The sequence below is a fragment of the Oncorhynchus masou genome, chromosome 18, assembly GCF_036934945.1.
Source record: "Oncorhynchus masou masou isolate Uvic2021 chromosome 18, UVic_Omas_1.1, whole genome shotgun sequence".
NCBI lineage: Eukaryota > Metazoa > Chordata > Actinopteri > Salmoniformes > Salmonidae > Oncorhynchus > Oncorhynchus masou.
Genome location: NC_088229.1, coordinates 54,982,297 through 55,009,617, shown reverse-complemented (window position 1 = coordinate 55,009,617; position 27,321 = coordinate 54,982,297). Strand labels below are relative to the sequence as shown.

General features: G+C 42.1%; 1 protein-coding gene and 1 long non-coding RNA gene across 7 annotated transcripts in view; both read right to left on the bottom strand.

Annotated features, from left to right (window-relative positions):
* Positions 1-1,441: 1,441 nt before the first annotated feature.
* LOC135503728 (uncharacterized) lies at positions 1,442-3,957 on the bottom strand. The gene is made up of 4 exons (XR_010449997.1): positions 3,890-3,957; positions 3,603-3,746; positions 2,023-2,147; positions 1,442-1,741 (listed from the first exon to the last, which is right to left on the bottom strand). It is a non-coding gene; the product is annotated as an uncharacterized LOC135503728 (long non-coding RNA).
* Positions 3,958-11,469: 7,512 nt separating this feature from the next.
* The window catches only part of LOC135504841 (breast cancer type 1 susceptibility protein homolog), a 40,618-nt gene continuing 24,766 nt past the window's right edge, over positions 11,470-27,321 (bottom strand). For 3 of the 6 annotated variants that reach the window (XM_064923735.1, XM_064923736.1, XM_064923738.1), the window contains exons 15-21: positions 26,102-26,179; positions 25,878-25,918; positions 25,549-25,668; positions 24,122-24,179; positions 20,960-21,033; positions 19,606-19,666; positions 11,470-18,580 (exon numbers count right to left, since the gene is read on the bottom strand). In XM_064923735.1, the coding sequence (XP_064779807.1) occupies positions 18,486-18,580; positions 19,606-19,666; positions 20,960-21,033; positions 24,122-24,179; positions 25,549-25,668; positions 25,878-25,918; positions 26,102-26,179 (527 nt within the window). In that variant the 3' untranslated portion in view covers positions 11,470-18,485. The remainder of the gene's footprint in view (positions 18,581-19,605; positions 19,667-20,959; positions 21,034-24,121; positions 24,180-25,548; positions 25,669-25,877; positions 25,919-26,101; positions 26,180-27,321) is intronic. The other 3 variants (XM_064923737.1, XM_064923739.1, XR_010450191.1) reach the window with 2 other exon arrangements.

Sequence of the window (27,321 nt, the reverse complement as noted above, 5' to 3'; positions counted from 1 at the left end):
CCCACAACATTGCCTTAATGTTAACTTCAAGTTGTTGGCCTTAACATGCTATTGCTACATAGCCAGCCATGTATAAACCACATAACACTGACAATGTCATCTTTTCTCACAATAACTGGTACACAGGTAACTGCCAAAATAAAGGAAACACCAACATAGTGCCTTAATAGGCCGTTGGGCCACCACGAGCCGCCAGAACAGCTTCAATGATTCTACAAGTGTATGGAACTCTATTGGAGGGATGTGACACCATTCTTCCATGAGAAATTCCATAATTTTGTGTTTTTGTTGATGGTGGTGGAAAACACTGTCTCAGGCGCCTCTCCAGAATCTCCTTTAAGTGTTCAATTGTGTTGAGATCTGGTGACTGACACACACACACACACACACACACACACACAATGCTCATTTGAGACCCGTCTTTCAAACCCACTGAGATCTCAGAGTACATGACCCTAAGCATTATGGGACGTTAATTGCTTAATTAACTCAGGAACCACACCTGTGTGGAAGCATTTGCTTTCAATATATGTTGTATCCTTCATTTACTCACGTGTTTCCTTTATTTTGGCAGTTACTTGTATTTGATTCAGTCAACCAGAACTGAAATACTAGAATTCCAGCTTTGAAACATCGAGTTACTCTCGAAGTCAAAAAGCCTTGTTCAGAAAAGGAGGCCAACAACAGTATAGCACATCCAGTTACATTCTAGGGCTTCAATCTAAACTATTGTTCTATCGTAACATTACACATATAGATTGGTGCCTAGTCAGTAGACTTGAGCCCTCTCGTGTGACATTTTCTAGTACTCACAGCTCACCACAGTTTCTCCTCCTAAATCCTTCCCCCACCTCTCTCCCTCCATGCAGTGGAGCCCCCCCAGCAAGTTACCGCCTCTGTGAGCAGTGTCATTTCACAAAGTGACAGTTCACAGCGTCACCGCGATGTCTCCATGCGGCTTGGAGTGAGAGGTCGCGCGGTGTGCCCAAGGCAAGGCCAGTGTTGGCCTCCAGTCACAAAGACTTACTCTGGTATTGCAAGCCATGGTCTTGTGTCACGGTCTAAGCTTTCACCAGAGCTTTTAATAAATCCATTTTGGGCCACACTTGTGCATATACAGTGTTTTGTTGATCCTTTTTTAATGTGTTTGTCATTGGAGTGAGCTCAGTGTTTGGCAAGTGGCTTTAGACAAAGATATTTCTGTTTTTGTGACTACATTCTACTCCATAACCTAAAGCTAGTCATTCAACTACAACACACTGTCCACTCTGCAACCCAGAATTAGTCAAATCCAACACATTCTACTCCCTAACGCAGTACTAGTAGGTTATAGTTCATCAGTACTAGTCAGCTCCAAAGCCTCCAATAACATAATACTAGTCAACTCCATCATCTAATTCTTCACCCTAGAGCTACTGTTTACACTAATGCAGTCATCAACCCCTTGCCTGAGCCTTCAGCAAACATTCAGATGACAAACTTCCATTCTGTCTGCCCTCACCTTGTTGTCTTGTCCCTTTCCTTTACCCCAAGGCTAGTGGCCATGTTTAGCAAACACTCACCCCATCTCCTCTTCTCCTTGCTGCTCCTCTTTGTCCTCTATGTGACTCTACTTGATCCGCCTGAAGCGGCTAGTGTTCCTACAGCGTGGACCACAGTCTGTTCACAATTGTGTCATTGGGGTCAATGCCATTCGAATTCCAGTCACTTCAGCAACAGCATTGCACTCATCTGGGTCGGTCTTAGGAGAGAAAACAAAAGAAAATGGTCAGAAACTGAGTGAAACAAGGTTTCTGAACTTGTGCAATAATAACTAAATGCTTGGCTTTTGTTTTACACTGCGAAATGTTTTGCTACAGTGCACCCAAATGAACACCACCCTGGATGAAATGTGTGTAACATAGGCCTACTGGTTTGCATGAGTTTGTTGAATCACCTGCCAGCTCTGTCTAATGTGCTGGGGGGGATCAACCTCCAGTCAGTGACCCTCATTAGGATGTGTTTGCTCTTTGGCCGGCTTACCTTGGTTAGGGCCTTGTGGCTCGCACCTCTAGCGTGCCTCGTTGGTCTCAGCTTCGACACACTCACCCACAAACCACGAGGCCATTTCAGTTCTACCTCCTCTGTCACCTCCACCCTGTGAATCACTGTCCATGTACAGACAACAAAAAACATTTTTTATTATTTTCTTTATAAATATGAGGCACACAGGCAGTGTAGTTAACATTTCATATAGTATGTAGGTAGACAATACACCCCTCCCTCCCAGGCAGCATTGGACTAGTAACCGAAAGGTTGCAAGTTCAAATCCCCGAGCTGACAAGGTACAAAATCTGTCGTTCTGCCCCTGAACAGGCAGTTAACCCACTGTTCCTAGGCCGTCATTGAAAATAAGAATTTGTTCTTAACTGACTTGCCTAGTAAAATAAAGGTAAAAACAACAACAAAAAACACATTGGGCCAGAATCCCCCCGAGCTGACAAGGTAAAAATCTGTCATTCTGCCCCTAAACAAGGAAGTTAACCCACTGTTCCCCTGAGCTGATGAAGATGTGGATTTCGATTAAGGTAGGCCCGCCCCCACACCTCTCTGATTCAGAGGGGTTGAGTTAAATGCGGAAGACACATTTCAGTTGAAGGCATTCAGTTGTACAACTGACTAGGTATCCCCCTTTCCCATAATGCCTTACTGAGAATTTTTGACAGATAAAATAAGCCTTTATAATATTATAAAGTAAAGAAAGCCACACAATATAGTGAAAAATAGGTAGTTCCACAATTAGATTTTGAAATGTTTCACTTATTTAATGTTATTAGTAATTCATTTGCGTTTGTCGCTCAGGTTTAAGGTCAACCCTGTAACATGAACTGAACACTCGATTTAATAGTTAAACTATTCCTATTGAAAGAATTTCTAAAGAAACATTGAACATCTAATAATTACCCATACTGCAGATAGACTAGAAATGTTTTAAACCTATCAGTCCCAAGTCAAATCAGACTATGAGTCTGATTTTCATGTATCTGCTTGGCAAGCCCTCATATTTAGTCTCACATTGAAGCGTGTTACCGTTTTCTTTTCAGGACAACTAGGACTACAGGTAAAATGTAAACCAATTTGACATAAAAAGTTACATTCACGAGTTTAATTGACAAATGTCACTAACAATGAGATCCGCCAAACAAAAACCTTGTAAAAAAAGGCATTCATAAGAATACTGTAAGCATAGGCATGAGACAGAACCAATGATGGTGGATAAAGGAAGATGTCTTACTCAGGCTGTTTACCATTGGAAAAAAAACGGTCACACAAACATACAAGTTGTCAACATGCCCCACAGGACTGAGCACCAGACTGCGTGTCTGTGTACTTATGTAACAGTATAACTTTAGACCGTCCCCTCGCCCATACCCTGGTACGAACCAGGGACCCTCTGCACACATCAACAACAGTCACCCACCGCTCCACAAAATCCGTGGCCCTTGCAGAGCAAGGGGAACTACTACTTCAAGGTCTCAGAGCAAATGACGCCACCAATTGAAACGCTATTTAGTGCGCACCACCGCTAACTAAGCTAGCCATTTCACATCCGTTACACTCACCCCCCTTTTGACCTCCTCCTTTTCGGCAGCAACCAGTGATCCGGGTCACGGCACCAGTGTAACAGATGTATAATGTACTCTCCATGCGTTGTGTTTTCTCAAAATAAATCACTTCGGCCAGTGGTCCCAGTTGAGCATTTATTTCTGTTGTTAAATGGGAAACAGCACGTTAGTTGTGCAGGGCTTAACTGTATTAATGGCTGTTGAAGGCAAAATCCCTTGCATCACATTTTCATACTGGGCGAACAAAATACAAAAATACTATACAAAATATAACGTGTAAATACCTGTTGTTAAATGGGAAACAGCAAGGTAGTTGTGCTTAACGGTATTGATGGCTGTCGATGGCAAAATCTGTAGCATGAAGACAACTGTGTTAGCAGTGGCTTATGTGACCATTACATTGGTGTATGCTAGCTAACACACTTATTTACAGCAATCATATGCCAAAGCACATCCCAGAAAGCCCCTCAATCCCTAACAGGTAGCATATACCCACACATGTATAAATCAGTAACGTACAGCAAACTTGTACACATTGTAAAATAGAAAACAGTATTCAGAACGTGACCTACCCCTTGCATCACATTTTCATACTGGGGAGACCTGACGTTCGCGATCTCCCCCTATCTGCAAGCGGGGCCAATCACAACACACCTTATAGTTATCAGAGTTGAACTAACCAATAAGAATGCTTGAACATTAAATACACATTTCTTTAGAGGCAAGTGGAAACATAACCAACCCTGTTACACGTACACACAATCGGATGCTAGAGGGAGGGAGGGGTGTATTGTCTACCTACATACTATATGAAATGTTAACTACACAGAGGCCCAGAAAGCCTCCAGTTTATATCATTAGCTCCACACACCCACACACAATATAGAGAGGGGGTCCATCTTTCCTTTTAATCCCACCATAAACTTGCATGATTAGTGGCCCTCCCTGACCAGACCCTCCTGCATCATTAATCGTGGCTCCCGCTTGTATTGTGTCAGCTGCCATAAAACTTTGGAATAGAAGTTAGCCTTAGGTAGAGATCTAGGATCAGCTCACCTGCCCGATGCCTAACATTAACCATTAGGGGAGAAAACGTCAAACTGACTGTAAATCAGTGCTGAGGGCCCATAAAACCGCTTTGTAATACGCCGCTCCAAACAGAAGTTACCCTTCGAGGACGTATCTAGGATCAGCTCACCCTCCCAGATGCCTTACCTTAACCATTATGGGGGAACAAAGCAAAACTGACTTCAGATCAGTGTAACATCATCCTACTCCAGTAACGCAAGCCATTATGACAATGCGATGGTCACGGCTGCCATGTCTGTGGAGAGAGTGAGGCATTAACAATGCATGACCCATTTAAACAGCATGTAAAATTGAGCAGATAAAACATATTTGCAGCCTGTGTCCGCGAGGGCTCGAACTCTCCTCCTGCTCTCCACACAACAGTTAGAGACAACCAGCACAGGGCTCCAGGACTGACGGGTAACTCTTTTCCACACCCACACGCAGAGTGATAAACACATATACACACACACGTGCGTTTACAACAATGTAACTATGGAGTGTGTGGGGAGATGACAGGGGCCTCTGACTCCTGTGAAGTAATAGCAATGTTTGCACTGCAGCAGTGTGTGTGTGTGAGGGAGTTCACTTCATGTTTGTGAGAGAGTCAGTTTGTGTCTGTCTGTCTGTCTGTCTGTGTGTCTGTCTGTGTGTGTGTGAGGTTGTGAGTAAGGGATGTTCCAAAACGGTTGCTGAAACATTACCTCTGCCGCTAGAGAGCGGGGTAATCGTGAGAGAGCAAATTGCCTCATCACAGACAGCTGTACTCTATTCACAGTGGTGAGACTACGGAATGTTGACCACACACACACACACACACGCAGACACCCTCATATGAACATCCCAGACATCACTTATAGTGAACAAAAATATGAATGCAACATGCAACAATTTCAAAGATGTTACTGAGTTTCCTTCTATGAACTGTAATCAGTCAATTGAAATACATTCATTAGGCCCTAATCTATGGATTTCGCATGACTGGGCAGGGGCGCAGCCATGGGTGGGCCTGGGAGGGCATAGACCCACCCACTTGGGAGCCAGGTCCACCCACTGGGTGAGTTTTCCCCCCCAAAAAGGACTATTGCATACAGCAACAAAAAAAAAAAAAATACTCCTCAGCACCCCACTCCCCTTCGTCAGACGATCACTCAGTGAAGAAGCCTGGTCTGTCGTGGTTACACGTCGTCTGTGGTTGTGAGGCCGGTTGTACGTACTACCAAATTCTCTAAAACAACCTTGGAGGAGGTTTATGGTAGAGAAAATAACATTCAATTATCTGGCAACAGCTCTGGTGAACATTCCTGCAATCAACATGTAAATTGCATGCTCCCTCAAAACTTGTGGCATTGTGTTGTGACAAAACGACACATTTTAGAGTGGCCTTTTTATCGTCCCCAGCACAAGGTGCACCTGTGTAATGATCATGCCGTTTAATCAGCTTCTTGATATGCCACACCTGTCAGGTGGATAGATTACATTTGCAAAGGATAAACACTCACTAACAGGGATGTAACAAATGTATGCACAACATTTGAAAGAAATAAGCTTTTTGTGCATATGGACCTTTTCTGGGAACTTTTATTTCAGGTCATGAAACATGGGACCAACACTTTACATGTTGCATTTATATTTCTCTTCAGTATATAAGGTTAGGCAAAGCCAAACAGAGAGTGAATAACAGACAAAGAGCAGAGTGAATTGTCCATTTTCATTTCAAATGATTATTTTATATTTTTGTTCAGTGTCAATACTGTATCTGTTCGCATTGCTGAAGAATTGAATTTCTGGGAAAACAACATCTGCTGCAGATATACCACTAAGTATGGCCTCGATGCATGGTAAAGAACATTAGATTCAAATCACCTCAGACAGCCATCCTACTTGCTAGGCTAAGTGGCTAACTGTTCACCCAGGTGGCAAACAAGCTGTCTTCAGGTCTCAGCCTGGTCATGGTGATCAAGCCAACCAGTCTATGACATCTCATCTACACACATACATAAAAACATCCTACCAGCACACATACTACGTAATACATACAAATCTAACACAGAAGCATCACGCCAGATGGCCACAGATTGCTTAGTGCTAATTTCCCCTGTGAAATATTTCAACAGCAGCAGCATCATCATTCACAAAGGGATGCTGCCTAGCCTGCAGTCCAGGATTTGCGCTTCATACCATTCCCTCCACATCCATATTTTAACAATCGGTGCACATTTCTTTCCACAGAGCCTTATGTCAGATGAATTTGTTTTTTTAATGCCCACATTTGCTTGGTACAAATGTGTGATTGCTAGATTACAAAGCTCCTTTATGTAGAACCACGACACACTATTCCCTATATAGTGCTCTACTTTCGACACAGGCCCGTAGGGCTCTGGGACTTCATTTATAACCGTTGCGTAAATTTCACACTAAATACCTACCTGCGCCATTTCTGAAAGGGTAAATTGAAAAAAAAATTGAGCTTTATAAAACGTGGCACACGCCATACATAAGCATGTTCCACATTATACATCAGACCTGTAATAAAACTGTCCACTGGTGAACAGCACTAAAACTTTGCAATATGTAAAAGAAAGAGCAATAGCACATTTGATCATATTTATGTAAAGGTGTGGGCAGAATGTTTTGATATTTTGCAGTGACTTTTTTCAAGCTAAACATGCATGCTGCTGCATGCCTACAGCGAGTGCTTGTCCGTGAATTCTGCAAGATTGATTGTATACTCACACACATCCTCATATGAACATCCCAGACACAGACAGCACTTAAATACCCTAGGCCGACCTACAGTAACCACGTTTCCATTCAGTTTTTATGTAAATAAAGTCATACCATATAAAAACCAATCACGAAAGTTGTGATGGAAACAGGGCGTTTCGGTACAATTTCATAAATGCCGACAGATAATTTGTTAGTTCGACATGGTGGGGTGTTTTTGTGTCGATAAAATTAATTACGTGACAAATTGCGGTAGAAACACCTTAATGAGCAAATATTGATATAATAACCATCTTATCTAAGTAAACGTGGAGTCAGTCGATAATATGGTCGGTGTGCGGTCTTCCCACTACAACTCAGGAAACCGTGCAGTTTATCAGGCTACAGCTGAAATAACTTGTGAACTTCACAGGGTGGTGAAAGTGTAAGGTGATGAGCTTGCTGCTCCTGTCCAAAAAATATCGAGAGTCCTATTCTGGTGACATGATGCTTGACTGCTGTTTGGCAAATAATATTAATCGCGTTTATCCATAAAAATAATCTCATGTAGATTAGCCTACCCGCACTGTATCTGCCAGCTGTTGGCTAGAGTGAATGTACCAGACCACCGTATTTAATAAGGCAACAGTTTTTGTGACAAAGCTATCGGTGAAAATGTGATGAAAACACATTGAACTTTACATTTTTCTTCGGTACATGAAAACTTAAATTAACAATTACTTGTGTGCACTACCTCATCCGTACCACGTGTTTGGTGGAATCACACCACTGGTGGGAAAATGTGCATATTTTCTTTATGCAGATTTGTTAATATTCGCATGAAAATCTGTCACCAATTAGATGGAAACCTACATGGAGAGAGAAAATATTTATGTTAAGAACTCTCCATGAATATCTTAATTTGAGCTTCCCTGGCAGCAGGTGCAGGTTCTCTTTTAAATAGGAACTGAACCACGAAACAGCACACTGTAGTGACTGAGGCTGTCATTCACCAACAAAAATACGGAACAAAATGAACCTGATATCTGTTCACACTGCTGCAGAATATCATTTTGGGGAAAAACAACATTTGCTCCAGATATACCAGTAAGTAGGGCCCAGGTGCATAGTAAAGCACAGATTCAAATCACCTCAAAGGCAGTCATCCTTGCTAGGCTAAGTGTCTAACTGTTCACCCAGGTGGCAAACAAGATGTCGTCAGGTTTCAGCCTGGTCATGATGATCAAGGCAACCAGTCTATGATGTCTCATCTCCCCTAAGCTACAAGCACATGCAGAGTATATAGCAGGGGCGCAATTTTCACTGGGGACAGGGGGGACATGTCCTCCACAAACTATGAAATATATATTTTTTGTCCCTCCCAATCTTATCATTGGAATGTGATACAAAACAAGGCGACGGTGTGCTTTAGGACCATGCGGGCGCCTCTGAGGGGATCAGGTAGGCTGTTTGGAGTCTCCCCTACACACATCACTTTAAAATCAAAGTTGTGTCCCTGGTATATAGTACATACAAATCTCACACACAAGCAGTCATGCCAGATGGCCTCACAGACTGTTTAGAGCTAATTTCCTTTGTAATACATTTCAACAGCATCATTCACAAAGGGATGTAGCCTGGCCTGCAGTCCAGGCTGAGCACTTCCTACCATTCCCGCCACATCAATATTTCAACAATCTGTCCACCTTTCTTTCCACATGTCAGCTGAATGATTTTGTCCAATGCACACTTAATTGTTTGGTACAAAATGTCTGATCACTAGGTTTACAATGCTCCTTTATGTAGAGCTATTAACAAGACAATGGTTTCGTCCCAAATTACATCCTATTCCCTTTATATTGCCCTACTTTTGACCCGGGCCCATAGGGCTCATGACCTTTGCGTACATTTCACATTAAATATCTGCGTGCGCCATTTCTGAAAATAATAGGTCTCAAAAAATATTGAGAAATATAAACTTCAGCACGCCATGCATACCCATGTTTCCCCTCATAAATCAGACCCATAGTAAAGCTGTGCAGGAGGTGAACAGCATTAAAACGCATGCCCGGAAATACACCCTCCGTTCACCTTTTATGGTGTCAATAACACCCTTTATTTGCTGTATAATTTGGCACGACTTAGGCCAAGCGCAGCTTGTAAAAGAAGGAGCAATGTCATATTTGATCACATTTCTGTAGAGGTGTGGGCCGATTGAAAAAGACACTGGAAAATATCAAAACAAACTAAACATGAATGCTGCCTGTAGCGAGTGCATGTCCGCACATTCTGTAAGATTGATTTTATATTGGGAACAATTTAAAAAGGCTACAGACCACACTTCTATGGAAAGGATGAATTGTTTGTAAATATGTTGTTTATAGATTAGTGTTTCTATATCCTGCCTTGGTATAGGCATCCGAGATTAAATAGGCGTACGATGTTATGCTACTTTTACTTAGAAATACTGTAGCCTACCCATAGTCAATTATTTTACATAAGCTGGTCTACTTACTCTGTTGAAAGAATGTTTTCATTTTTTTGCAGTAATCTATGTAATTTGGCAAAAGACTTTTATCTTACAGAAACTCAAACTGTTGCAAATGGTTGTGGACCTTTCAGCTGAACTTTTGAATTCAACAATGTTTTTCATCAACTTTTCCCCCAACCTAAATATGCTGTACTACCCGTGAATTCTGTAACATTGTCTAGAGCCTCTTAGACGTTAAGCCCTATATGGGGGACATTAAGTGGTTCTGGACTGGTTCCGATTGACATTTTGTTTTACAAAGTGCCTTGTGAACATCATAGGGTTCCGTGCCTTATAGTGTCAGAAAGCCCCATTTGTCTGCTCTCCGCTACCACATTTTCAGCGGAAAGGTGACAGTCCAGCGAATCCAACCGTTGTCATTTCATCTCGCTGTGACATTCTCAGCCGTAATTAGATGTCACAACATAAAAAATAAATACTAACTCATTTCATAGAATTGAAACAAGTCCACTTTCTCTTGGTCACAGACAGGATGAAATCCCTTTGTGCTTAAAGCTGAAGTTGTAATGAATCTGCACACAATTGAATTGTGTGTCTGCACCGCTCAGTGGACGTTTAGAAGAAAATTATTTGTCAGTTACAGGAAATATTGTACTGTTACTAAGTTTGATCACATTTATTTGAGTTATACAGAAAAATGTTATATTATGTTTATAATTTGATTGTTACTATATTTAGAAAGCATTTCAGTCATTTCAAGCCCTATTGCCCCACTGTGATTTTTCATATTTTCATAATATTTGTACTATGCACTTGAGCTTGTGTCCTCAAAAGTGAGTACACCTCAGCAATTTCTTATATTTTTACAAGACAGGTGAGTTCCAGACCTATCTAAACTCTGCAACATTACCAGTTATTGTTTATGGCCATCATGAAACATAATTACATTTGGGTATGTCTGTTTAGGCAGAAATCAACATTTTGCCCCATCATTCAAGACTAGCTACAGTACACGAAAGATTTTTTTTAAATAGGTTGAGCAAAACAGTTTTTTCTTTTTTAACACAACTGCAAACTTCGAGTAGGGCATTCAAGAAATTTGTCTGATGGGAATCTGTGATGTCATCAGCCTCCCCCTTACTTGAGGAGCAGTAGAGAAATAGAGAACAAAAGATGAAAGCCCCTCACCCCCACTTGTGCTATGTCATGACATACCTGAACCTATTGAAATGTGCTTTAATTTAGTAAATCAGGTGTTAAAACGAGGAGAAAAGCAGACCAACACTATATATACGTACAAAATTAATCTCAAAATGTGCACGCGCCATTTTTCCCGCAAGAGTTGGCATTTATAAAAACTGAACTTGATGCGAGAAGGTTCTTTCATTCACAGACTTTAGACCAGGGGTTGGCAACAGGTGGCCTGTGGGCCAAAACCGTCTTGTGAGTGATTTCTTTTGGCCCACCCAAAGTAGAACATTTTTGTTGTTGTTTTAGTTTTGGTTAAAAAAGACAAAAATCACCAGGAATTCAGCTAAAAATGAGTTTCATTTAGGAAATCTGTTCCAAGTATCCCCATGAATTAAAAAAGAAACGTGATCATTTCATACCTTTATTACATTGAGACATGACTGTTTCTGAAAATAACAAATCCATTTTTGGGCAGTCGTGGTCAGTTTGCAGTGTACAGATTATTATAACTATGCTCCGGCACCCAACAATCCGCTCAGACCCCTACTTTAGAACAGAGTTTTGGATAGAATGACGACACCTGTTTCCACCCCCAAAATGGGATTTCTTGTCCACAGAGCGGAACGGCGGGCTATCAAGCTCCGCCTTTTCCCCTCTTTGGATTGGTAGATACATCTCATTATTTTAATACTTTTTTGAATAATCGTGTGGTGTTGACGTCTATTGCCTGTTTTCAATGGCGAGAAATGCTATTCTACTTTCCTCATGTCATGAATATGCCTCACCATCTCGCGACAACTATGAAGTGTTTTTTTCTCAAAGTTGTCGGGATGTCACTGGCATCCATTGGGTGTACTTGCATAGGAGCAAAAGCAGGACATGTACACATCAATATGTGCTGTGATTTGTTGATTCAACTCAAATAGGCATTACAAAAACACACTCCATTGAATGAACCACATCAGGTAACAATTTCAATTAACATTCTACATCACCTTGGAAATTAGATGCGTCACAATATCAGGCAGCCATTTGCGAGTGGACCCATGAGTACACCAGTCAAATTGACAGGGTTAGAGGTTCCAAGCCTGTTCTGTTCATTTTTTTCAGATGGCTAAAACAATGACATCATACTATATTCGAATTCCAACATCTTTATGCACATAGGCCATTGTCTATTGAACCATTTGAATATGTCCATTGTTGTTTGGCCTTTAAAACTCACTCTTGTAAAACAGTGCAACAGAGGCCTAATTCAGTGTTTTCCCCCCCTTGTCTCCAATAAAATGCATGCTATTGTCAAAGACAGTTAAGCTGAATCCATACTCCAAGGTTTCTCTGTGACTTTGGGGGAAATGCTGAAAACAGCATGCAGTGCTCCATCACACCAAAGTGCACATCTGGCATTTGAAAGGCCCGCAAGTCAGAATTGTGACTATAAAAAAAATACATTTCTCGGCCACGATGGAGTCAACAACCGCCTTGTTCAAGTTGGAGATGGAGCGTTGTAATGAGGACACTGGCATTTTGGTTTGTTTTGAATGCAAGATTTCAGAGTGCTTTCAGCTGAATTCTCACAGCTATTCTTTGTCTTCAATGGTATGTCCAAAGCATGCACTTTCTTTAAACTGAAGGTTTATGAATAATTATGAAATTGAAGCTGTTCCAGTAGGGGGGGTTAAGACAGTTTTTTAGTAGGAAACTTGAGTCTAGAACTTGATTTTCATGACTTGGAACTTCCAGCACCAATGTGTTCTTCGCCCCCTCCATAGCCCCAAATGCAATACACTAAGACTGTACATGGGATACATATTGGCTTGTAGAGAATTTTTATACCTTTCTCGGCTAAAGTGGGGTGGGAAATAATCAGTAGGGTCTCTACTAACCAAATACAAGCATAATATCCCGCTGCTAGGAGAACGGTAATGTAAAGGACTCGGACGCTAAGGATTTGGACTCGAGGACTTCGGGTATCAGACCAGACAATATAGACATTAGCCAAGAACAGTTGACTGACTTCAAGGTGACGCAACAAAACTCAATAAAAATCAACACATGACATTTGTATATGAAATGCTCAAAGACAAATATACTACACGGCCAAAAGTATGTAAGACCCCTGCACGTCAAGCTACTCATTCCAAAATCATAGGCATTAATATGGAGTTGATCCTCCCTTTGCTGCTATAACAGCCTCCACTCTTCTGGGAAGGCTTTCCACTCGATGTTGGAACACTGCTGCAGTGACTTGCTTTGTGCAGGACACTCGTTCTTCCACACCAATCTCGACAAACCATTTCTGTATGGACCTCGCTTTGTGCATGGGGGCTTTGTCATGCTGAAACAGGAATGGGCCTTCCCCAAACTGTTACCACAAAGTTGGAACCACAGAATAGTCTAGAATGTCATTGTATGCTGTAGCATTAAGATTTCCCTTCACTGGAACTAAGGGGCCTGGCCCGAACAATGAAAAACGGCCCCAGACCACTATTCCCCTTCCACCAAACTTTACAGTTGGCCCCATGCACTCGGGCAGGTAGCGTTCTCCTGGCATCCGCCAAACCCAGATTAGTCCGTTGGACTGCCAGATAGTGAAGTGTGATTGATCACTCCCGAGAACGCATTTCCACTGCTCCAGAGACCAATGGTGTCGTGTTTTACACCGGTCCACCAGACGCTTGGCATTACGCATAGTGAATTAAGGCTTGTGTGCGGCTGCTCGGCCATGGAAATTAATTTCATGAAGCTCCCAACTAACAGTTCATGTGCCGACGTTGCCTCCAGAGGCAGTTTGGAACTCGGTAGTGAGTGTTGCAACCGAGGAGACTATTACGCTTCAGTGCGTCAGCACTTTGCTGCACATCCTGTGAGCTTGTGTGGCCTACCACTTTGCAGCTGAGCCGTTGTTGCTCCTAGAAGTTTCCACAATAACAGCACTTACAGTTAACCGGGGCAGCTCTAGCAAGGCAGAAATTTGACAAACCGACTTGTTGGAAAGGTGGCATCCTATGACGGTGCCACGTTGAAAGTCACTATGTTTTTACTTTTACCCGTTTTTCTCCTTAATTGGTAGTTACAGTCTTGTCTCATCGCTGCAACTCCCTTACAGACACGGTAGAGGCGAAGGTCGAGAGCAATACTTCCTCTAGAACACGAATGCCAAGCCGCACTGCTTCTTGACACACCAATGTGTCGGAGGAAACACCGTCCAGCCGGCGACCGAGGTCAGCTTGCAGGGGCCCGGCCCGCCAAAAGGAGTCACTAGGGCGCAATGGGACAAGGAAATCCCAGCCGGCCAAACCGTACCCTAACGACGCTGGGCCTATTGTGCTCCGCCTCATGGGTCTCCTGGTCACGGCCGGCTGTGACACAGCCTGGGATTGAACCAAGGTCTGTAGTGACACCTCAAGGACTGCGATGCAGTGCCTTAGACCGCTCCGCCACCCGGGAGCCCCAGTAAGGACAGTCTGCATGCTCAATTTTATACACCTGTCAGCAACGGGTGTGGCTGAAATAGCACAATCCACTCATTTGAAGGGATGTCCACATACTTTTGTATATATAGCGTATGTGCAGAAGACTCCATTTAAAACAATGCATGAGTGTGCATACATGCATAATATCACCCCGTCGAATTCACGACTTCTTGATGAAAACCTTTCCAGATTCCCTCAGCAGGCGATAATGTATAAAACAGCAGACGATAAAGTAGTATAGCAGGCCCTGTGGGCACTGCCAATCAATAAACCAGCGGCAGGCGAAACACTTCCAGCAGCTCAGGCAAAGTCTCTGTCGATATTTATAACCCAACTTCTACCTGGAGTAGGCTGCGGTCTACAGGGTAGGACTCCGCGAAGAGGGGAGACGTCCTTGAGGCGTCACTCTTCCTTCAGTGCGGTCTACCACAAAAGTACAAACCTATATAGGGATATTATTACAAGCTTATAACTGGGAATCAGGACTAACTTTCCATCTTGGTCCCCCTGTCATATGCTCTCGCTGAATCTTGTGATAGCAGACTAACAGACATATAACATTGCCAAACATACGGTAGAGCATTAAGCATATCAATGTTTTTGTCTTGCATACATTTGTCTGGTTTCAATACATTATTTAGACGGTGCTTTCTCCATATATGATCGTTAAGAGATACTGTCACCCTTTGGGGTCCAATTAGATTCAAGACAGACATGAGGCCTTCTGTCTCTCACAGCAGGAACGGCGCTCCATTACAACACGCCACACAACTGTCCTTTGTTCCTATGCATGGATTCCAACTATTAAGATTCTCATTGACCTGATGCATCCATAGCATATGGCGCCTTGAGTGAAAAAAAAAATGTTTAAGTAAAATGCATTATTTCTATCCATTCTATAGGAGGGTGAACTTACAGTGTGACAGCTAAAATCAGAAAACAATTAGTCCCTTCCAGCTACCATTGAGGTTAGTACCCAAATGTGTTATTGAGTAAAAAATAAAAATATTTGTATTTTTTAAACATTGTCATTATCGATTAAATTGTCCGCAGCACATGTGGAATGTTATTTTGGTATTTAATACCCTGGGTGCATACAAATGAGTTTGGATGGAACAGTCCCCCTAGGGTTTTTACATTGCAACTTTACCACATGCCGCTAACCGTGCTAAAGTCTTTCATAGCACAATATTTTGGACACCACCAACTTTGTCCATCAGGAACAACCTCCCAGGCGTGTGACCAACCAGGTATGCAACCCGGATAACCTGCACGCCACAAGACTGTGTTAGCCTGTTGAGCTAAACCTAAGCATCAGCTCGGGGGAGCTAACTCAAGTCTTCAGGTCTCAAACCATGTCAGGCTACCCTAGTCACAGTGGGTTACTTACAGTCACAGAATTGCAACAGGCTCTCAATTTATGGACGGGGGCCATCCTTAATGTGCTTGTGGTCCTCTCCACTCCTCTCAATCTCTACCCTCGCTATCTTCCTTTCTATTCCCAATTGTCGCCTGTTCAATAATTCAGTAGAACGCTTGCTACTGGCAGAGCATATTCCTGCTCCCCCCACGCCCCCTCTCGCCGCGCTGGTCTTGTTTGGGATATCTAGTGAACAGGGGTCTGAAAGCCTTGTAGGATACACATAGTGGGCTTTAATGAACCAGGGGTAAAAAGCTTCTTCAACATTAAAATGCATGAGACCTTGAGAGAAGAGAACAGCGTACCGGGAAGTCAAGGTAAATAAATACTAATAGGTTTTTCTGAAAAGAAAACACTCAGATGACGCTGGCGCAAAACAACAAGTGTGTCTGATAAAAGGTTTTAAGCCAGTTGGAACTCCCGGGCCTCAAACAAAGGTATTTTTTCCTACCCCATAGAACAGTTTTGTGCTTGGCCCCCTCTTGCAATATGCTACTGATTCACTGAGAGATGCTCTGGCCTGAAGCACAGTTAGTGTATAAAGTCAAATACTGGAGAACATTTCGTAACAGGCCTGTGAGCCCCACAAGCGCCCGCTTTTTCTTTGTTGTTTTCAGGGTATGTCAGGCTTTTCGGAGGAAAAAGAGAGGGAGGGAGAACGGAGGCAAAAGACGCCAATGTTGCACCACCCTATTAAAGATTCCTGTTTGCTTTCCCTGTGTGTGTGTTAATATATACACGTGTGTGTTTGTACGAACACGTGCGCATGCGTATGTATGCGTGCATATATAACAAAACACCAGCCTCTGGCTCTCTTCAGGTCATTGGTTTCTCATTCTCACAGGGTACAAAAATATATAATTTGTTTCCATGCGAGTTGTTTTAAGTAAGAGAACATTACATTTATGTACATCACACAGAGTTTAGTTATAACACAAAGCAACTGCATGAAAACTATTTTAAAGGAAGTCATGTAGTCATGGTGACAAAACAAGTCAACCCCAGGGGGATGGGGTAAAGTGCCGTAATCTTTTGAACTGGTTGATCATGGATTGTCTCTTAGGCATACGGTGGCTTCAGAAAGTATTCACATCTCTCAACTTTTTCCATTTTCTTTTTTTTGTCACAGCCTGAATTTAAAATGTATTAAATTGAGATGTCACTGGCTTACACACAATACCCCATACATTTGACAAATTAATTACACATTTAAAGCAGAAATGTCTAGAGTCAATTAGTATTGTTATGATAAGGCTAAATAAGTTCCCATAATAAGTTGCATGGGTTCACTCAGTGTGCAATAGTGTTTAGCATGATCTTTTTCATGACTGCCTCATCTCTGTGCCCCACACAATTATCTGTAAGATCTCTCAGTCGGGCAGTGAATTTCAAACGGATTTAAACACAAGGACCAGGGAGGTTTTCCAATGCCTCGCAAAAGGGTACCTATTGCTGTGGTGTATCTGTACACCCAGTCACTACAAAGATACAGGCGTCCTTCCTAACTCAGCTGCCGGAGAGGAAGGAAACCGCTCAGGGATTTCACCATGAGGCCAATTGTGACATTAAAACCGTTAAGAGTTTAATGGCTGTGATAGGAGAAAACTGAGGATGGATCAACAACAATGTAGTTACTCTACAATACTAAACTAATTGACAGAGTGAAGAGAAAGCATGCACAAAAAAATATTCCAAAACATGCATCCTGTTTGCAGTAAGCCACTAAAGTAATATGGCAAAAAAAATTGCCAAAGCAATTCACTTTTTGTCCTGAAAACAAAGTGTTGTATTTGGGGCAAATCCAATACTGAGTACAATTCTCCATATGTTCAAGGAGAGTGGTGACTACGTCATGTTATAGATATGTTTGTAATTATTAAGGACTGGGGAGTTTTTCAGGATAAAAAAGAAAGTGAATGGAGTGAAGGCCACATCTACACTGGTGTTGCTTCCCAAGAAGACATTGAATGTTCCTGAGTGGCTGAGTTAGTTTAGACTTATATCTAAAAAACTATGGCAAGACCTGAAAATGGATGTTTAGCAACGATCAACAACCAACTTGATAGAACTTGAAGAATTTTGAAAAGAACAGACTTACCCAGAAAGACTTACAGCCGTAATCGCTGCCAAATGTGAATCTACAAAGTATTGACTCAGAGGTGTGAACACTTATGTAAATTAAATATTTATGCATTTAAATGTTCAATAAATTTGCTAACATTTTTAAAAACATGTTTTCACTTTGCCATTAACAGAGTATCGTGTGTAGATGGGAGAGAAAAAAATATTTAAACCATTTTGAATTCAGCCTGTAACACAAAATGTGTAATAAGTCAAGGAGTATGAATACTTTCTGAAGGCACTGTATTAAGAAAGAGGGTGGCAAGGGAGCCACTTGGACGTGACACCAGGGACTGCCTCTAGTGACAGGATCCAGACCAGGGAACGATTTGGGTATCACACCAATGAACCGAGTGGAGTGGGTTCAGGCCAGCAGAGAGATTTGGATGTGACACCAGGTCTGAAGGTTACGTTCTGTAGTTGTCGAGGCTTTGAAGGGTGTAGGTTGCCACGGAGTCAAATACCCAACCACGGGTGATGACCGTGGCTATCCTCTGGAGGGCTGTGGAGAACACACAGGAAGTGAGGATGAGGTATGTGTTGCTATGACAACACCCTCAACAAAATGGCCACAGGTGTATTTAACTAAAACAGGTAGACGCAGCGATATGACATCACACATCGACTTCTTACACCATTTGTTCTTCCCAATGTGAGCGTGGCCTTGTGTTACCTTGTGTATGGGCTGATGTGTGTAGTGTGTGAGATAGTGTGACGTGAATGTGTGTATGTCTGATGTGTGTAGTGTGTGAGATAGTGTGACGTGAATGTGTGTATGTCTGATGTGTGTAGTGTGTGAGATGGTGTGTGAGATGGTGTGACGTGAATGTGTGTATGTCTGTGTGTTTGATTAAAATCGATGGTGCAGAGGGGCTAGCAGGTATAACTTGGTTACCTGGGAGAGCCTGAGGACGTTGGGTAAGAAAGGCCACGTTAAATATGTAACTACACAAACTAGACCACCGGGAGAGGGATGTATTGGGTGTGGTGCCGTTTGTAACTTTTTAATGAAAGAGATGTATTTTGTGGCACAGAATTGATATTTTTCACAAAATATAGCATGTTTAGAATGGTGCCCCATAAGGATGCTGCTGCACCACCTCTCTCATCACCCCCTCCCTCCCTTTCCATTTTCCTCTTTAGCTTTATTAGTCCATTTGTTTCAGCGGACATTTAAAAAAAAAAAAAATGTTTTATACATGTTTCTCAGACCCCCAGACAGTACACGCAAACACAGCTTTTTCTCCCCACCCCCACTCTGTCTGACACACTAGAGGTCTATCCCTGCTCGGTGCTTCAGCCTCAGGGCGATAGGGGGTGTGGATGACTTATGCAACCGCCCTGTCGTTGGAGCGGGACGGCACCATAATCACAGCATTTTTAGGAATGGAGCCTAACGGTGTGTGTGTTTGTGTGAGAATGTGTGTATGTGTGAGAGAAAAATGTTGGAAATGTGTGTGAAAGAGAATGTGAGTGCGTGTGACTGTGTGTGTTTGTGGAAGAGTCATTTCCACTTGTGAGACTCACCTTGGTAGTTTATTGGTGATTGGTCCGAGCCTGGTTGTACCACTATTAGCTGACGAGTTTTCTGACAAAAAGTAAGAAAAAGAGAATTGATAATCCCCTCTTCCCCACTACTGTATCCGGAATTATCCACTCAAGTAAAGAACAAGAGTAATTTAGTATTTCTCCACTTTCAGTGCAGTTACAACACAGGACTTACAAAGGCCCACACTGTGATATTTACAGCCAATTGACACAGTAAGCCCTTCTGCAGGGTTCTCACACACACAGAGGATACTTGTGCATCGTTTTGGTTGTTGAGTGTCGTGGTGTGTGGATGTTTGTTCCCTCTTCACGCATTACAAGTCTATCTGCATTCATCTTGCACTGACTCTATGCATACTTAGAAATGCTATATATAGTGAGCTCCAAAAGTATTGGGACAGTGACACATTTGTTGTTGTTTTGGCTCTGTACTTCAGCACTTTGGATTTTAAATGACTGAGGTTAAAGTGCAGACTGCTTTAATTTGAGGGTATTTTCATCCATATATCATATCATTTTTGTACATAGTCCACCCCATTTTTGGAGACCAATAGGTATTGGAGAAATTCACTTATATGTGTATTGAAGTTGTCAAAAGTATAGTATTTGTTCCCATATTCCTAGCACGCAATGATTACATCAAGCTTGTGACTCTACAAACTTGTTGGATGCATTTGTTTTGGTTGTGTTTCAGATAATTTTGTGCCCAATAGAAAAATTAAATAATGTAGTGTGTCATTTTGGAGTCACTTTAATTGTAAATAAGAATAGAATATGCTTCTAAGCACTTCTACATTAATGTGGATTCTACCATGATTACAGATAATCCTGAACGAATCATTATTAATAATAATAATGAGAGAATGTTAGACACACAAATGGGGGGGTATGATATTTGTGCATCTAACTCATTGAACTTTAGACTACTTTAATACGCATACAATTTCTCCCAATACTTTTGGTCCGCTAAAATGGGGGGGACTGTGTACAAAGTGCTGTAATTTTGAAACGGTTCACCAGATATGGATTAAAAAGTTAAACCGTCTGCATTTTAACCTCAGTCATTGTATAATTCCAAATCCAAAACAACGACAAAAAATGTGTCACCATCTCAATATTTTGGGAGCTCACTGTACACACTCTGCCCCCCCACACACACACTTTCATTCTCATAATATGCTGCTGCTAGTCCGTTCTTTAGTTTACTCTTATTATTATCTAGCATGATGCATCGTTGGGAAGGGCTCGTGAGTACGCATTTCACGGTAGTCTGTTGTATTCGGCGCATGTGACAAATAACATAACATTTTCAAGGTCAGACAGACATTCTTACCAGTTCACCAGTGAAGAGAAGAGGCTCTTGAACCACTGTTGCGCCGCAAAGCTCCACCATCCACTCCATCTGACCTGGAGAAATGGGAGAGCGAGAAAGTCATACATCCTGATAAAAGAAAGAGGTCAGTGAGTTCCCCAGAGCCTTCATTAATAACGTGACTCTTGAAAAACTTTGCACGTCTACGAGTGATCCAAACAACTTGTAGGGCAGCCAAAGGGCATCGTCAGATGCTTTTTATTGCCCCACTGCGTCACTTTATTCACAGAACATCTCTGGTAAAACGTATAATCAAGATGTTTAGGCTGCCTGACAGTGCAACTTGGTCTCAGAGCATTGCGTATTATTTTGTATGTAAATCGGTGACTCTCCATTTTGTATGATCCGTATGGTATATATTAATTTGTGGATGTCTATCACCCACTGCGTATAAGAAGCTACGAATTACAATATGTTAAGAATTTGCAAAACGTACTATATGCACACACACATGACCAAAAGTATGTGGACACCTGCTCATCGACCATCTCATTTCAAAACCATGGGCATTAACATGGAGTTGGTCCCCCTCACTCTTCTGGGAAGGCTTTCCACTAGATGTTGGAACATTGGAAGCAAGTCCCTGCAGCATTCAGCCACAAGAGAATTAGTGAGGTCGGGCACTGATGTTGGTCCTTTAGGCCTGGCTCGCAGTTGGCTTTCCAATTTATCCCAAAGGTGTTCGATTGGGTGGAGGTCAGGACTCTGTGCAGGCCAGTCTAGTTCTTCACACCGTTCTCGAACAAACCATTTCTGTATGGACCTTGCTTTGTGCACAGGGGCATTGACATGCTGAAATAGGAAAGGAACTTCCCCAAACTGTTGCCACAAAGTTGGGAGCACAGAATTGTCTAGAAAATCATTGTATGCTGTAGCATTAAGACTTCCCTTCACTGGAACTAAGGGGCCTGGCCAAAACCATGAAAAACAGCCGCAGACCATTATTCCTCCTCCACTAAACTTGACAGTTGGCACTATGCATTGGGGCAAGTAGCTTTCTTCCGGCATCCGCCAAACCCAGATTTGTCCTAAGACCGAATCGAGCCAGTCGGTCAAATTTTGTTACAGCCCCGAATTCCATTTGGAATTAAATATGTTTTTCCTCACCCATTTATACACAGTACTCCATCATGAGAAAAAAAAGAAAATATTTGCAAATTTACTGAACATGAAATATCTCTTTTACATTAGTATTCATTCCCCTGAGTCAATACTTTGTAGAAGCTCTTTTGGCAGCCATTACACAAATTACCTTGACTAACCTGTACCCCCGCACATTGACTCGGTACCAGTACCCCCTGTACATAGCCTCGTTATTGTTATGCCATTTTGTGTTCCTTTTTATTTTTTACTTAATTTAGTAAATATTTTCTTAAGTCTATTTATTGAACTGCATTGTTGATTAGGGGCTTGTAAGTAAGCATTTTACATTAAGGTCTACACCGGTTGTATTCAGCACATGACAAATAACATTTGATTTGATTCAGACACTGGAGCGGTGTCTGAAACAGCGTTTCCTACCACCGTCAACTAAACACTGAATTATGGAATGGTGTCGAATCCCTCCAATGGAGTTCCAGACACTCTATACCAAGGCACATTGAAGTTGTTCTGGCAGCTCGTGGTGGCCCAACGCCCTATTAAGACACGTTGGTGTTTTCTTTATTTTGGCAGTTACCTGTAGCTCCTCTTGTGACTGCCACAGGTGAGTGTGCCTATGTCTCGTTTAAAGTTTTAAACACCTTGCAAGGTTAAACCTCTGCGTATTTTAATTTTCATGCTATTTTACATCAGCCAGTTCTGACTGCATTATTTGCCCTTGCAAAGCTAAGATGGTCGCCATTGTCATTTCAGTGGACTATCCCTTTTAAGAGGGAATGTCCCTTTAAGAGGAAGGGAAGCCGTTTGGGGAACTATTGTGTGTGTACCTGGCCGAGGTTTTTTTTGTGTGGAAAACCTTTTAAGCAGTCTAGATTAACCATTCAAAGTTATACTTGTTGCAAATTTTTGTGGATTGTTATATCAACGACAAAAGTTTGTTTTGGAAGAGGCCTTAACATTGAGCTCCCACAACCATCCTGGGTTGTTCTTTTTGTGTGACTAACTTCATTTGATTAAATATTTCTGCATTTTAAAGGGGGACTGCACATTTTTGCTTTTTGATTAACATTGGGACTATTTTTTGTTGGGATTCTATTTGGACTTTCTAGGATTTTGACTGTTTTTGGTCTAGTTGAAGAAAATCTATTAGTTTGGTGGATTGAAACGCTATCAATATATGCATATTTTGTTAACTTTTCATTTTGTCGGGTCTTAAAAATTAAAAAAAGAACACAGTATTTCTTTGAACTTTTATATTGTAGCATGGTTTGAGATCCAAGCTGGTTGTTAAACTCTAGCTATGACTCATCCATAACTTTCAGTCAGTTCTCAACCCTCCCATAGACTATCTGCACATTGCAATTTTTAACCATTCAATAAATTGACAGGCACAAAACAATGGGCTTCAAACTGTTCCCAATGTCTAGAACTAGTCCTCTATGCCAGAGTGTGTGTCCTACAGTTCACAGTGGTAAATGAGGGGGACTGGGTAGACAGAGATGGATTCATTTTCTTGTCTCTATAGAGACAGTGGTACTACCAGGAGCCCTGGGGAGGCTTTCCATAAATGAAGGCCACCTTTTGTTTTTCCTGGCGTCCAGGCTTCTTCCTTTTTGCCATCTCACATTTTTCCTTTCTTTCAAAAAATATATCTATATACAAATTAAAAACAGCATAATATCGCTCTTGTTCCATTAGCCAACATTCCCAAAGTTCAGCCGACTAGCCGTCACCTGCAAAAGGCTCTAGGGGAAACGGATGATACTTCCAATTTAAATGGACTTCTATTTTGAATGAGGGTACGAGTAGAGAGAGTACTGCATTTTCCCCAAAAAACATTAAAACATCCACCATTACCAAATAAATCAATGGTATTTTCTAAAAGAAAAATTCAAGCAAACCTAAAAAAAATAACAATAATTTTAAAGTGTTCCATGCTCAACCCATTTCTTGGTGAGGTGAGTTTGTGTGTAGTATGGTCTGTAAGCGGGTTCTTTTCTGGTCAGCGTTGCAGTTACTTACCAGTGGTCATATCAGTGAAAGGGCCTTGGAAACAGATCTCGTAATCCTTCATCAGCAGCTAGGGAAAGAGAGAGACAGGAGCTCAGTTTAGATTGAGTAAATTCAGGAGATAAGACCTTCATCCACGTGGGGCACAAAGGCCCAAAGCAACATCCAGGTCCTGTGGGACCATAACGTTCCATTGAAACCAGTGGAGCCAAAGTTGGGGGGGGGGGGGGTTCCACCCTGCCTATACAATGGTAGGGAAAACACTGTATTAAACCAAAAGCCCTAACTGCTTTTGAATCCAGTATGGTGTCAAACAGAACATGGGGACAAAAAAAAAGGCTCAAGCTGTACAGAATTCTCCATGGTAACAGCCAAAGTGCACCGCCAGTCAGGAACATCTCTACCGTTTACTGTTAATTTAGGCCTATAAATGGAAAAAAAACAGTATGTTCTAAATGGGTATCTCATGAAGTACTTCATTGTCAATAGTTAACTTTATTGTTTGGACAAATGTTATTTATAGCCAGTCAAGCTATAAAGCGACAAAACTGATTTCACATCAAAGCCTAGGTTAATATCCACGATACGGTTGGATGTTAAGGTTTTAGAAATAAAGCTCCAACCTGTTTGACTGAGAAATGCTCAATCTCAACACCTCAGCCTCCATCCATAATGATCGTTAGCCCGCGGTGGCGGTCTGATGAACAAACATCTCGCTTACATATTTCTCATTTAGACACCTAATGCCCTTCAGGTGGAATTAAAACAAGGACATGATAACACACACACACACACACACACCCTCCCTACCACCCACCCACCATGCCACTCACATCTTGCAATCAGCAAACGCCTCGAATACCAATTTATCGGTTTGACTGTCTGTCCTGTTCGTCTGGCGACAGCGAGCGAATATGAACACGGCAGTCTGTCTGAAGCCATCAAGGTGGAGAGACTGTAATCGGGTCCTCAAATAGGCCTGAAATTACTGGTTAATTCAATTAGGGGCCTCCTCAAAGCAGCCAATAATACCAACATGACATCAAGCCATTTCAAATTTTCCTCTTCAGTTGCAAAGGTTCCTCTGCTGCTGCTTTCAGATCTGGCCCCACTCCAAAAGGAGACGAAAGCACCATTAGAAAATGGGTTTGACTTTTTAAAGCAGGACTAGGCGTGTACTCCAAGATGACATATCTAGTGGTTTGAAGCAGGTGCTGGAGATCAAAGAATGTGTTCAGCAAAAAGTTTTTTAAAAAGTAAAAGACTGCACAAATCTTGTAATATGGGGGTGTATTAGTTTACATGCAATATGGGGTAATAAGTTGTAATATAATACCTAGGTGTACATTTGGGGTGTAATAGTGCAGGTGTGACATGGGGTGTGGGATGTATTATGGGGTGTAATAGTGAAGGTGTAACAGAACAGGTGTAAAACTCACACTTGTGTCCCCAGTGGTCCGTGCTCTCATGGGCCCTTGGTGATCATGTCCGTTCACAACGTCTCCTCGCACCTCAAATGACGTCTGTGTGGGTTGGGGGCGACGAAGGGTTAAAATATTCTTAATAGGGAAGTCGGTAGTATCATTTGTCATTACGACCAAGACATTGTGGAAAAACAATACCAGTACATTACCAAGAAAAATACTAATTAAAGTCCATGCTTCACAAATAGCTGCGCCCATCAATAGTTTAAAAGATTAACTCAATGGGAAACATGGAATATTCTGTAATCTGCTCTTGGAATATGACATGCAACCAGAGTGTGTACCTCATTTAAGACTGTCCCTTGTTTGAAACACTCGGAAATCCCTGTGAAGTATAGGAACAAAAATAATGCTTATATTCGGCAACACAAACGATCCCCATTTTCCTTGAACTGTGTTACGTAAGAAACCTTCCCTTCCCTTCCCTGTGGTTTCACATTAACACTGGTTTCCCTAAAATCGGTCTGTGGTGAGGGGACCAATTACAGTGACGGAACTCTGAACTCACACTGGAAGCTCACCACCCACTTCCTGCCTGCGATGCCCAGGAAGTACTTGAGCGTGCGCTCACACACCAGATCACCATCTGTGACGGACAGACAAACAAGAGGTAGGGTAGACGTGAGAAAACACACACATAGAACACACAAATCACAACTTCAATGAATATCGTCCATAGCTTTTCATAAAAATGGCCTCAAAACACTTTGTTAACCTCACCCAATGAAATCACTGTTCACAAATACTTTTTTGCCATGTTGGGGTTTTGTGATTTGATGACAAGATTTTCAAAATGACAGTAAGATCATGAACTGAACTTGGAGAACCAGCAGTAAATGGTAGCGCAGAGCATCAATCGGAAATCCATAGTCGTATTTTACAGTCACAGTGGAGTACGAGTCAGCATTCTGTGGGAAATGAATGCGTCACCGCATGTGATCCACAACCAGGTTAGCGTCAGGAAGTCCGGTGATACTTCATCAATCTGCGTAATAAAGTTACACCTTTATGAATATGACGTTACACTAGATATCAAGCATGCAGTGGTTGACAGTGCAGAGTAGACAGCTGACCCATGGCAATGAGTGCGTAGGCGAGAGCCCTGCTGTGATCTTAGAGATGGTGCCTGGAGCTTCCTGTCTGGTGGTTGGTCGCACACACACACACTTTCCTATCAGTAACAGTCTTGTCCTCAGTTAAGTCTGTCTCAATCCACAACCATCTACAGTGCATTCGGGAAGTATTCAGAGACCTTCACCTTTTTCCACATTTTGTTACGTTACAGCCTTATTCTAAAATGGATGAAAGCGTTTTTCTCCTCATCAATCTACACACAATGCCCCATAATGACAAAGCAAAATATCACATTTCCATAAGTATTCAGACCCTTTACTCAGTACTTTGTCGAAGCACCTTGGTCAGCGATTACAGCCTCGAGTCTTCTTGGGTATGACGCTCGAAGCTTGGCACACTTGTATTTGGGGGATTTCAAGCCCTATTTGATCAGGTTCAAGTCCGGCCTCTGGCTGGGCCACGCAAGGACGTTCAGAGACTTGCCCCGAAGCCACTCCTGCGTTGTCTTGGGTGTGGTCTTAGGGTTGTTGTCCTGTTGGAAAGGTGAACCTTCACCCCAGTTGGAGGTTCTGAGCGCTCTGGAGCAGGTTGTCATCAAGGATCATGCTGTACTTTTCGCCGTTCATCTTTCCCTCGATCCTCACTCGTCTCCCA